Here is a 12,089-nt window from a genome sequence, read left to right as displayed (position 1 = left end):
TGGGAGCCTGATGCGGGACTCGATCCCGGGACTCCAGGATCATGACCTGAGCCGAAGGCAGTCGTCCAACCAACTGAGCCACCCAGGCGTCCCGAGGAGCCTGTTTTCTTAGACGTTCTTCTCGCAGACTACTGAGAGGGCTGGCTGTGTGCGGTTCCCCGAGGGGCTGTGAACCCAGACATCGCTCTGCTGCCAGGGCAGTCACGCAGGACAGCAGAGCACAGCCCAGGCCCCAGTGGACTGAAGTTTGGACTAGTTGGGGCTAGAATGGTTGCATCTGTCAGAAAAGCCAGGCTGTTGGTGACTTAGCAAAACAGAAGGTTTTTTTCTCTCTCTCTCCAGTCCTAGTTAGTCCAGAGCTAGCGCGGCGACTGGCAGTTCTCACTCTGACCCTTACTTGTGGCGCTACCAGCCTCCACTGGAACCCAGGGCTTCCACCTCATGGGCTCAGTAACTGGCCTAGCTCCGTCCATCACGTCCGCATTCCATTCAGCTGGAAGGAAGGAAAGAGAGGCACACGCAGTCTCCCTTTAAAGGGATACGGCCCGTGTCCGCTTCCCATCAGCCAGCACATAGTCACGTGCCACAGCAAAGGCTACTGGGAAAGTCATTTCAGTGTCCACAGGCCCCTAAACGTGCAGGATTCTGGTACAGAGCTGGGAGAGAACAGACATGGAGACACAATAAGCCGTCTGCCCAGACATGGCAGAGTCTCTGCTGTTGAAAAAAAAAAGAAAAAAATAGTGGAATAGATGGGAATTTTGAAGAGCGAGAAATGATTTTCTACTGAGGATGGCCTAAGGAGGCTTCCCGAAAGGTACATTTGGGTTCGACCTTGAAGAGTAAGGGAGAAAGTCCAGAGAACCTTGTAATTAGTGCTAATTGTGGGCTTTTGCCAGAGACCTGCTGAGAGCAGAACCCCGGGCTCCACCCACACCTGCCAACCAGGAGGGAGCTGCCAGGGAAGCCGGCTGCAGCGAGCTCTCCAGATGATTCCCCTGGTGGCTCAAGTCTGAGAACCACTGGGTAAGCAGGGCTGTGCACCCCAGGCCTTTGCTGAGTGGCCCGCAGAGGGCTCACCACTGACCGGAGCTGACCTAAGAACAAAGACCGTATGTTAAGTTTCTTAGAGAGGTAAGGGGATTCCTTGTCCTTGACTTGGAAATGTGTGTCAGTGTTTTCTGTTTGTTTTATGAAAAGATGGGGAGACCACAGACAGTACTAGCCGAGACCTTTTTAAATGTCCTTCCTTGCCAAAGAAAGAGTTGGCCACTGGATGTCGGCCCCCAAACGTGTTTTTGAAATTTTATTGGTCCCCAAAACCACAAGTCCAGAACTATGGAGCCACGGGATGGAGACCAGAGCCTTGGGGATGTCTGGAGAACAGCTGTAGTTGCGTCCACTGGAGTCTGACGCTGTGGGGAGAGCGCTTGGATCCCCAGGGCCCTGGGAGGATGCGTGAGTGTCCCAAGGGCCTTGTGTCGGTCCAAAAGGCTCGGGGAATCTGAGCCAGGGAGGACTGCTGCTGTGCCCCGGGAGAGGATGTGACAGGGTCAGCGGGGTGGGGGGTAGAGAGAGAACTGAGGAGGAGGGCTTTTTGCTCCAGGGCCACACTGCTGCAGGTGGCGCCTTAGCTTGCCAAAAACATTTTCAACCAAGTAATCCCATGCCGTGGCCAAATTCATTCCCACTCACGCCTGCCTGGCTGACCACAGTGCCTGAAACACAGGACTCGGGTGTTAACTGCAGAGTCTCTCCCGTGACAGACACACCCTGCAGCGGTCCAACTGCCATCTCTGCCTCCACAGCAGCCCTGCACCCCCCTCTCCCCTCCCGGTGGGTGAATCACCTGCGCGTTAACAGGCTGAGATAGTTGACCCACTTGACAGTAATGCTTTGCAACTGAATCTTAAATCGTGGGTCTGAATTCAGGGAAACGTTTCATTCTGTACCTTGGGTTTCTCCACCCTGATGTCCCGTATCCGTTGTGAGCGGAACTGGGCTATGTCGCGCTAGCCGGCTACTTCTGAGACAACCACCGCTTTTGTTCCTTGTGATCCGAAGCTGAGTGACATACATGGGATCATGGCCCTGGACATCTAGGGACTTTCCTGCCTGCCCTTTATTTGGGGCCTTTGTTTTCTTTGGGCCGGGAAGCTTCGGGCTACTGCTGCTCCACACCATCCCAGAGATCCCATTCGCTGCTGCTGTTGAGGCCAAAACTGTGGTGTCACCTCCTCTACAGGAGGGGAAAAAGTGTCATTGATGGTCCTTCTCCTCTGAGGATATATGTGCTGGAGCAGCGTCGTTCAGCCTGCGGGAGGAATGGGACTTGATCTTCTGCTGCCCCCACCCCCGCCTTGCAGTGCCCCTGGAATGCCAGGGCCCCAGGCTGGTCTCGGCTGTGCAATCCCTGGAAGAAGGCCAAGACAGCTGACTACGAAGTGCCTGGACCAGCGCCCGGGGCCTCCAGCGCCAACTCAGCCTGTTCTCCAGTGCTGCTGGCTAGGGACACCGTCCCTAGTCTCCTCGAGCTCACAGTCTGGCTCAGGGGACACACACGTGAACAGGCAATCACAGCTCAGAGGTGTAAATGTCCTGATGGAGTTAGTACTGGACTGAACCCAGGCAAGCCTGCAGTAACTGGACAGAGGGGTTGACTGTATCTTACCCAAATGACCTCGGTCGAGAAACAGCTTCCTATGAGACATCTAGCTACTCTTCTATTGTCTTGGTTATCCTTCCCTGGAAAAGGAGCCTGGAAAAGTTAACCGAGACAAGTTGTTGCTGTAAGCCTTGAGGCTTGTGCTACATGATAAACACTAGTGTGTTATTCACCTGATTTTACAGAACATGCTTCCCACCTCCAAGCGGAGGCTGCAGAATGTCAGTCAAAAACATCCCTGTCATGTCCCCAGTAGCTTCTCCCAGTCTCCTCTCCCTTCCCTGGCATGCGAAGAACTATGCATATAGAGCAATTAGCATTTAATATTTGGTAATTAGCATGCTTAATTTGATTCAGAGCAGTTCCTTGACATTTTTCTAAAAACAGCACGTTGCCGCCCACCCTTCAAAGAGCAAAGCCATTTGTGTAAAAAAAAAAAAAAGTGTGCCAGTCTTATTTGTTGCTGAATATGCATGTGTTGGCCTCTTCCGGGACACGGCTGGTAAATTTAGAAACTCGTTTAGAAAAGAACTCCTCCTTTTCCAGCAGCCGAAGGGCTCACGGGTGGGAGAATCCAGAGAAAATGGCTAGATCTCCCTAAGGTCAGGGTGCTGTGTTGGTCCTCAAGTGCATAAAAACCCTCAGTGCGCCCTGGTCGAGCCACAGGCTCCGTTCAAGTCCAGCAAGGAGCCAAGTTTAGGGACGGGGCGAGAGATCCATCCTACCCACCGCCCCGGCGCAACAACGTAACTCTGCGCCGACAGTGCAGCCGCCCGCGCCGGGTTCTGCAGCCCGAAGGCTCAAGTCGGCGGCCCTCTCGTCCCAGCGCTCGGAAAAGTCCGCGCCGGGCACCTCTGCGGCCCTCGGCGCCTCCCGGACCCCAGAAACGGGGCAGGGCCCCGGGGGCTGTACAGGCCTCCCGGCCGGTGCCGTACCCCAAATCGCACCCGGATCCCCTCCGCCGGTCCCGCCCGCCCCTAGCCGGAACCCGGGCCGGGCCGCCCGGCCCCCACGTGGCCCCTCGGAGCGAGCCGCACTACCCTGCTGCCGCCGACGGACGGTCCGCCCCAGCCACTGGGCACCGCGCTCTGCACCGGCAGCCAATGAGCGCGCTCCGACTGCCGGCGGGGGCGGGGCCTCGGGGGGTCGCCGCGCGCCCGCGCTCGCGCCTCCATTGGCTGGGCTGGGTCCCGCCCCCTACGAATGGGCCCCGCCCCGCCGGCCGCGTTAGGTTGCCGCACGGGCGGCGGGCGGAGCTGGTCCCGTTGTGCTGCGGCTCCGCGCGGCCTGCAGTCCCGGGCCCGCGCCCCGCGCCGCCCGCCCGCCCGCCCGCCATGGAACCCGGCCCCGACGGCCCCGCCGCCTTCGGCCCCGCTGACATCCACGAGGGCTGGTTCCGCGAGACGTGCAGCCTGTGGCCCGGCCAGGCCCTGTCGCTGCAGGTGGAGCAGCTGCTACACCATCAGCGCTCGCGGTACCAGGATATCCTTGTCTTCCGCAGGTACCACCGCCGGCCCCGGCCCCCGAGCGCCTGCGGCGGCCCTCGGCCCAGACCGCGCGCTGCCCGCCGCCCCGGAGCCAGCCGGGACTCTTCCTGCCCGGGTCTCAGCCCCGGGCTGAGCCCCTCTTCCTGCCGGACCCCTTTACCTCCGGGCGCCCCCCGGGCCGTCTCTGTCCCCGCCCCTCCCCCTGCAAAACTGTCAGAAGTTCTGAGGAACTAGGCCCGGCCCCTCCCGGGACCCCCTCCCCACCCTGCATCCCGTCTCTCCGGGCAGGGGGCCGGCGTTTCGGGCGGTCCTCTCCGGCGGGGCGGGAGCCGGAGTCTGCGCCGGCCCCACGCGCCGAGCTCCACGTGTCAGTCCGGGACACGTCAGAGCCGGGACCCTGAGTCCACCCCCACCCCCCAGCCAGCGGGCCTGCCTGCCGGTCCTCGCCACGTGTCATCCCCCAGCACTTACTCCTGGGACCCCTTGGCAGGTTGGGGGAGATTCTTCTCACGGGGTGGGGGGAGTGGGGGCCCATTGCCCCCACTCCAGGGACCCAGGTCCCTGACTGTCACTCCCGCCTTCAGTAAGAGCTACGGCAACGTGCTGGTGTTGGACGGCGTCATCCAGTGCACGGAGCGGGACGAGTTCTCCTACCAGGAGATGATAGCCAACCTGCCCCTTTGCAGCCACCCCAACCCTCGCAAGGTACCCCGGCTCCCACCAAGATGCAGCCCCCAGCTTGGAACCGGAAAGCCCTACTCCTCAGTGTCCCGCGGAACAGGGCAGAAGGCCTCAGCCCAGGGGCTTCCTAAATGGTTGTCAGAAAGTGCTAGCAAGGACCGGGGAGGGAAGTGGGGCCCAGTAGCCCACTTCACAAGGGGTGGGGGCTGCCACAGCCTCTGGGAGCAAAGGGTTCTGGCTGAGGCCTGCTTCATCAGAAGGAGCAGCCCTGGGAGGAGTTTCCAGGAAAAGGGGACACCTCGTGCCAGGTTCCTGGGGCAGGAAAGCGTCTCTGAGAGTAGCAAATGAAGTAACGAGGTCTGTCTGTGCATCAGAAGAGTTGAGAAACCATCTGTTCGGGTTGTGTTGTGCGAGTGCCTCTGCCCTGTGCGCGCCCAGGCCCCCCCCAGAGTCCTGCCGGAGCCTGTTTGGTGGGGCTGGTGCTCAGGCTTGGGGCTGTGTTTCTGAATAATGCTGCCACTCCTAGGTGCTGATCATCGGGGGTGGGGATGGAGGTGTCCTGCGGGAGGTGTTGAAGCATTCCTCCGTGGAGTCTGTGGTCCAGTGTGAGATTGACGAGGTGAGTGCCTGGCTCTGGGTTCAAATCTCTGTTCCACCCTGAATTGGCTGTGTACCCTTCGGCGCGTGGCTCAGCAGTGCTCTGTGTCTTTGTTCCTCTCAAAAATGTGTTGGAAGGATTCAGTAGGAAAACCAGGTAGAAAGGGCCTGGCAGGTAGTAGGTGTGCCGAGATGCTGGTTCTTAGATAAGACTTAGTTTTTCGTTCTTAGTTTTAAGACTACGCTGGTTTTCAGTCAAGTCCCAGGGGCATTGCAACTACTTGTGTGTCCACCCTTTTCGTTCAGCACGTTTTTAATGAGCACCTGTTAAGTGGCAGCCAACGCTCTAGGTGCTGGGATAGAGTGGTGAACGGACAGCTCCAGTCCGTGCCCCCTGAATTGATATTCTAGTGAGGAAGAGACCTCAGAGGCACGGTGGGGAGCAGACTGTGGGAGAAAAAGACGGGCTCAAGAGATTAGAAGTGAAGGCTTGGTTGGTACTTGCCTGGAGGAGATGGGTTTCAGCCGAGGCCTGGATGAGAAGCAGTTCGCCATGTGGGGGCAAGGGAAGGCCCTCCTGGCAGAGGCTGAACTCCCCTTCCTCTGACCCAGCAAAAAAGTCACTCAGATGGGACAGTCTGGTCCAGGGACAGAGAACGGGTATAGTGGGAGGCAAGTTCAGGAGGCAGGAGCCAGCCCCCCATGATGGCGGGGGAGGCAGCAGGATACCGGGTCTCCGCAAAATGAATGGCTTGCCCAAGTGACCAGACTATCTAAGGGAGCACTGGCGGGCCCCTAGCCCCCACGTCCCAGCCGGGTCCCTCCTCCTTCCCCAGGATGTCATCCAGGTCTCTAAGAAGTTCCTGCCGGGCATGGCTGTGGGCTACTCTAGCTCCAAGCTGACCCTACACGTGGGCGACGGTTTCGAGTTCATGAAACAGAACCAGGATGCCTTCGATGTCATCATCACTGACTCCTCAGACCCTATGGGTAAGCAAGGGATGGGCCTTGGGCCTGCTGGCAGCCACGGTCCAGTGGCTCCAGCCCTCCCTCTGTGCCCACAGCTGATTTGCAGAGTGGAAGACAGAGGGGGTCCAGAGCTCGAGCTGCACCGTTCCCTTCTTGGTCGCTCCCTCCCCCACCCCAGACCTGGCTCCCCAGAGAAGGAAGAGCACACTGCTGCCCAAAGTTACAAGGGCATTGGGAGCCTGGAGGAGAGCAGGGCGCTGGCCTCGGCCCGCAGAGGCCTGAGCTTCCTCTTCAGTCTTCTCTCTGCTCTTAATAGGCCAGCATCAGGGCGGGGGATGGGCTCTAGTCTCAACCCCAGGCCCAGGGTATAGCGTCCCCTGACACAGTGGCAGTGAGAACCCCTCCCCCAACACCTAGGAACAGGATGGAAACGTGGAGCCCCCTCAGATACTAAGGCAGCGGGCCCCTGCACTCCTCCAAAGCACCCTCTTCATGGTTGGTTTCGGAGTCCACAGACCGGGGCTCAAATCCTGGCCCTACCCCCTCGGCAGCTGTGTGGGTCTGTAGTGGGGCAGTCGCCGCGCTCCCCAGCCCCCAGAGCTGCGTCAGGAGGTCTCAGCCAGAAGCTGCTCATTGTCCCTTGTCGCCGCCTCTGTAGGCCCTGCAGAGAGTCTCTTCAAGGAGTCCTATTACCAGCTCATGAAGACGGCCCTCAAGGACAATGGTGTCCTCTGCTGCCAGGGTGAGCGGAGGGGGCCGCTGGGGGACTCGGGGCGGGCAAGGGCCGGAGGGGCAGCCCTCCGCTGTGGGCCGGGGAGCAGGCCTGCCCGCTGGGGCTGATGCCCCGCTGCCGCCCGCGCAGGCGAGTGTCAGTGGCTGCACCTGGACCTCATCAAGCAGATGCGGCAGTTCTGCAAGTCGCTGTTCCCCGTGGTGGCCTACGCCTACTGCACCATCCCCACCTACCCCAGCGGCCAGATAGGCTTCATGCTGTGCAGCAAAAATCCTGTGAGCCTCGAGCCCTTCCGCAGTGGGTGCCTGGGGCGGGGGGGGGGGGGGGGGGATGTGGGTGTTGCGGGTGGGCCCGAGAACACTTCCTGATGCCCGTGCCCCTGGCCCCAGAGCACCGACTTCCGGAAGCCCGTGCAGCAGCTGACGCAGAAACAGGTGGAGCAGATGCAGCTGAAGTACTACAACTCCGACGTGCACCAGGCCGCCTTCGTCCTGCCTGAGTTTGCGCGCAAGGTGAGCCGCCTGCGGGCCGGGGAAGGGCGGGGGACGCGGGGCCTCCCGAGGGTGCACCTGAGCCCCGGCCGGACCCAGCGTCCTCCTGAGCAGGCCTTCTGTCCCACCAGGCCCTGAATGATGTGAGCTGAGCCCAGGCGCTGCCACCGCCGCCCAGGACCTCAGGCCGGGGAGTCCCCGGGGCGCCTGGGCGCAGCAAGCCCTGGATGAGAACCCCCCGCCCCGCCGGTGTGCCCACCAAGCAAGTGTTACAGGCCCCAGAATGCTGCCCGGGCTGCCCCGCCGGGCGGACTGTCTGTCTCTCTGTCGGCGTGGCATCCGGCCTCCAAGCCTCCACCAGCTGTGTACAGCGCCTTCACCTTCTGTCCCCTCACTCACCAAACACGTGTATTTATAACAAATTCCGAACCATGTGTCCCCAGACCTTGAATGGGCCCAGGCAGGTTCCCCCGGCAGCTCGTGTGGGGCGCTCCCATGTATGGGGCCCGGCCTCCGGGTGTCTGCCACGTGTCGGTGAACAGGAAGACCTGGCCCTCCTGTGTCCCCTGGGACCGGCCCCCTGGCCTCTGGTACTAGGGGGCACCACAGTTACGAGACCGGACCCAAGTCTGTCCAGAGACACTGCCGTGGTCAGTCCTTCACCAGGCCCCACAGAGGGCAGAGGTGACAGACCCCCCGGGGCCAGGGCTGTGGGGTTGAGAAGATCATGGCAGGGCCGCTCTGGGACTTTGCTGTCTCAAGAACAAGGGTCATTCCCAGGGTTGTCTGGGCCACTCCCAAGGCAGTGGGCAGGTACGAGGTTGGGGTCCAGTTGTTGGGCCTGTTTAAGCATATCAGGTGCCCTGACTCAGGATTCAGACTTAGGTTGGAATCCCACCTGCCAACCCAGGAGTGCGCTCTGGTGAATTCCCAGAAGTACCCTCCCTCCCCCCGCAAAGTGTCAAGAGGTTGAGAAAGCAAGTGTGGGTGGCCTTCCCAGGACTCTGTGGGTGCAGGACTGTCCCCTCTCCAAGGTCCTGAATCTCCCTCCTCTTCCCCAGGCACCTCACCCTTCCCACGAGCCAGGACTGAGGCCCTCCTAGGAGGAGAGTAGCCACATAATGGGGTGCAGATTGGGGGAGGGATGCCTCCAGCCCGCTTCTGTCTTAGGATCTGCAGGAAAGGGCCCTGCTCTTTGGGAAAGCTGATCTCACCAACCCCTTTCTCTACCTTGGGCAGAAGCATGGCCAGAGGATGGGTCGACCTGGAAGACCTGGCAGGAAGGGGACAAGGGAGTGGCTCTGGCAGGAGGTGGGGCACCGGAACACCCCCGACCTGCACCTGCCACGGGCAGCTACCTTGGACCTGGCAGTTTCTGGCGGGACTGGAACTGCAGTCATCATAGGGGAAGGGAACAAGCCTCTAGCTGCACAGCCAACTTCTAGAAAGACACTTGCCCTCTCTGGGCTCCGCGCACCCCCATCCCCTTTGAACATGTGATCACAAGCTAACTTTGCCATTCCACCACCCCCTAACCCTAGAACAATCAAAACCAGGCCTCGTGGTGGAATGGTTTGCCCAGGACTCCCTACTCCCAGTGAGGCCAGGTGGGGGCATGACATGAGCCACAAGGCAGAGTGTCTGTTAAAGGAAGATGACAGTGGCTAATTACGAAGGTCTGACCCAACCCAGGTCTCCTCCTTAAACCCTGCAGCTGCCCATGAGGAAGGTGCTTTAACTGCACGGGAGAGGTAGATGACCTGCCCAAGGCCACACACCTAGCAAGCACACGGAGGACACCAGGCAACTGGCCTTCGGAGAGCCACTCCACTCCATTTGACCTGCCCTGTGTGCCTCCTCTGCATCCCAGCGCACCCCAACAGGGACATCCCCAGATGTTCACTCCTCTCCTAGCTCATCTTACCGAACTCCAGGAAGGTCCATAACCAGGGTGACCCTGGAAGGCTGCTGGCAGGGGCTCTGGATCTCGGTCTGAATCTCAACTCCATCCCCTGTTGGATCAGTGGCATGAACTGCTCAGCCCCCAGCTCACTTACCCTGTTGGCAAAGTCATTAAGGGCAACGTCCCTCACCTGTGACAAGCTCGGCTAAGAAGCGTGGGTCATGCAGTGCTTGCAGAACTCTCGGGAATCAGGACTGCCCGTCGGGTCAGAGGAAGGAGAGAGGGGGCCCTAAATTGTAAAAAGAGTTGGGGTCCTTGGGGAATCAAGAATGCCTGACCGGTACATTGAAGTTGTCTGCAATGGAAGTCCTTCCACTTCCCCAGCTTTTGGTAAAGCCTCCTTGAAGGGGTGTACGGGAAAGACTAGCGCTGGACCCCACGTCTAGACAGAAGGGACGGGAGACAGGGACTGATGGCCCAAAGCAGAAGCAGGACATTCGGTGCAGAGGAGGCCTGAGCCCTGAGGTCCCAGAAACCCCGAGAGAGCCATGAACAGGCCCCGCCTGTGACATCGAGGATAAAATTGATCCTGTCCAGAACTTTTTGGGTTTTGTCGTTATTTTAAGTAAACTTTATACTCAACATGGGGCTCGAACTCACAACCCCAAGATCAAGAGTCACATGCTCTGCTGACCGGGCAGCCAGGCCCCCTCCCCACCGCCGCCATCTAGTTGTGAAGTTTAGTTATTTATCAAAACTAAGCCTGCCCGGGTTTAAGGACTCCAGTATTTGCAAGAGGATCATTGGAAGGAAAATGGCGGCCCTCCCCGGCCACTTGGCTTCCAGCAGGACGAGCCACATGGACCGCTCCCAGCAGATGGTTGGGTATTTACCTGCACATCTGTATCCTCCTGTCTTACTGCCTTCCAGCTCATTGGTCTCAATCATCATCTGATGACTTTCCACTAGGGAAGCTACGGATTTAGTTCTTTCCTTCCCTGACCCAACCACACCCTCAATAACCAAACGACCACCTCGGTCAGCGCCATGTCCCATGTTGGCGCCATCACAGCTCACGAAACACGGCTCTCGGCTGGGACAGAACACTGAGTCCATCCCCCGCGCTGCTGCTGCTTGCCCCTGGAGGTGTTTGGCATTTGCTTAATCGTTAATAAATTCATCACCAGTTTAGCTAAGAAGTTTTTACCAAATCTTGAAGATTTGGTAAAAGATCTTTATTTTTATTTATTTATTTTTTTTAAAGATCTCTGGACTTAATACATATCATGAGGATCTGGACAGAATGCTGATCAGCTTTTTTGGCCATGAGGTCTTAGTATCTGCTCCATTACGATTTATAGTTAGTTCATGATCACATTGAATGGAATTTTCACTAACAGGAAATACTAATATATGTAATATGCATTTCTCCTTTATAATTTTTTTTAAAGATTTTATTTATTTATCAGAGGGGGGGGAGAGAGTGAGCACAGGCAAACAGAATGGCAGGCAGAGGCAGAGGGAGAAGCAGGCTCCCTGCTGAGCAAGGAGCCCGATGTGGGACTCGATCCCAGGACGCTGGGATCATGACCTGAGCCGAAGGCAGCTGCTTAACCAACTGAGCCACCCAGGTGTCCCTCTCCTTTATAACTTATACCAGAAACTAACTAAGACTCTCATTTAAGAAACAAAAACTACAGAAAAAGTATTTTTCAATCTCTAAACCCTGCAAGTGTTGTGTCCTGAGCCTTCTGACTACCCCCCTCGGAACTCTATCGGAAGTCCTGTTTCTTGGACTCCAAACCTTCCTGTTCTTGGTTTACTCCCTTGTCTGGGTGAAGTGTTTTCTATAGGAGCTTTCTGAGGAAGGGGACAAGAGACACAAAGTTTTAAGACTCTGACAGCCATGAAATGTCTTTGTTCCAATTTCGTGCTTTATTGATGGGTATAGAGCAGGATGGGGGGCTAGAATTCTATATTGAAATCATCTTCCTTTAGCATTTTGAGATTTACCCTTTGCCATTTGTGTCAATGGTCTACCGCTCTGTTGAAGATTAGCCCAAACATAGCAGAGTGATGTCTTTTCTGTGGGTCAGGATTTGGAGAGTAGTGACTTAGCGACCTGGTCCAGCCTGGAGTCATTCATAAAGTTGGAGTAAAGCTGCCAGCCACGGCCACAGTCACCTGATCTTAACTGGAGCTAAAGGGTCAGCTTCCCAGACGGTTCCCCACGTGACCAGCAAATCACAGTGGTGGTGACTAGGAGGCCTCTGTTCCTCCCGACGTGGACCTCTCCATAGGGACACTGAGCGTCCTCATAATGTGGCGGCTGGCTTCCCAGAGCAACGGATCCCGAACAGAGCCAGATGGAAGGTCAAGGTCTTATAGGGCCAAACTCCAGAGTAACACACTGCTTCAGCCATAATCTGCCCACAAGGCTTGCTCCGTTTGGGAGGGGTGAGGACACCAAAGCAAGAATCTTTTTTTTTTTTTTTGACAGAGGGAGAGAGAGATCACAAGTAGTGAAAGAGGCAGACAGAGAAAGAGGGGGAAGCAGGCTCCC

General features: G+C 57.9%; 1 protein-coding gene across 1 annotated transcript; it reads left to right on the top strand.

Moving 5' to 3' along the window:
• The first annotated feature begins 3,919 nt into the window (after positions 1 to 3,919).
• Positions 3,920 to 8,052, top strand: SRM (spermidine synthase). The gene is made up of 8 exons (XM_013064632.2): positions 3,920 to 4,166; positions 4,737 to 4,857; positions 5,360 to 5,452; positions 6,267 to 6,420; positions 7,058 to 7,141; positions 7,262 to 7,407; positions 7,522 to 7,644; positions 7,755 to 8,052. Exons 1-8 carry the CDS (start codon positions 4,000 to 4,002, stop codon positions 7,773 to 7,775), a joined length of 909 nt encoding a protein of 302 aa, XP_012920086.2. The 5' UTR covers positions 3,920 to 3,999; the 3' UTR covers positions 7,776 to 8,052.
• The last annotated feature ends 4,037 nt before the right edge of the window (positions 8,053 to 12,089 follow it).

This window comes from Mustela putorius, unplaced genomic scaffold, assembly GCF_011764305.1.
Source record: "Mustela putorius furo isolate JIRA1106 unplaced genomic scaffold, ASM1176430v1.1 tig00003853_pilon_pilon_pilon, whole genome shotgun sequence".
Lineage (NCBI taxonomy): Eukaryota > Metazoa > Chordata > Mammalia > Carnivora > Mustelidae > Mustela > Mustela putorius.
This window is presented reverse-complemented; position numbering and strand designations above follow the sequence as displayed.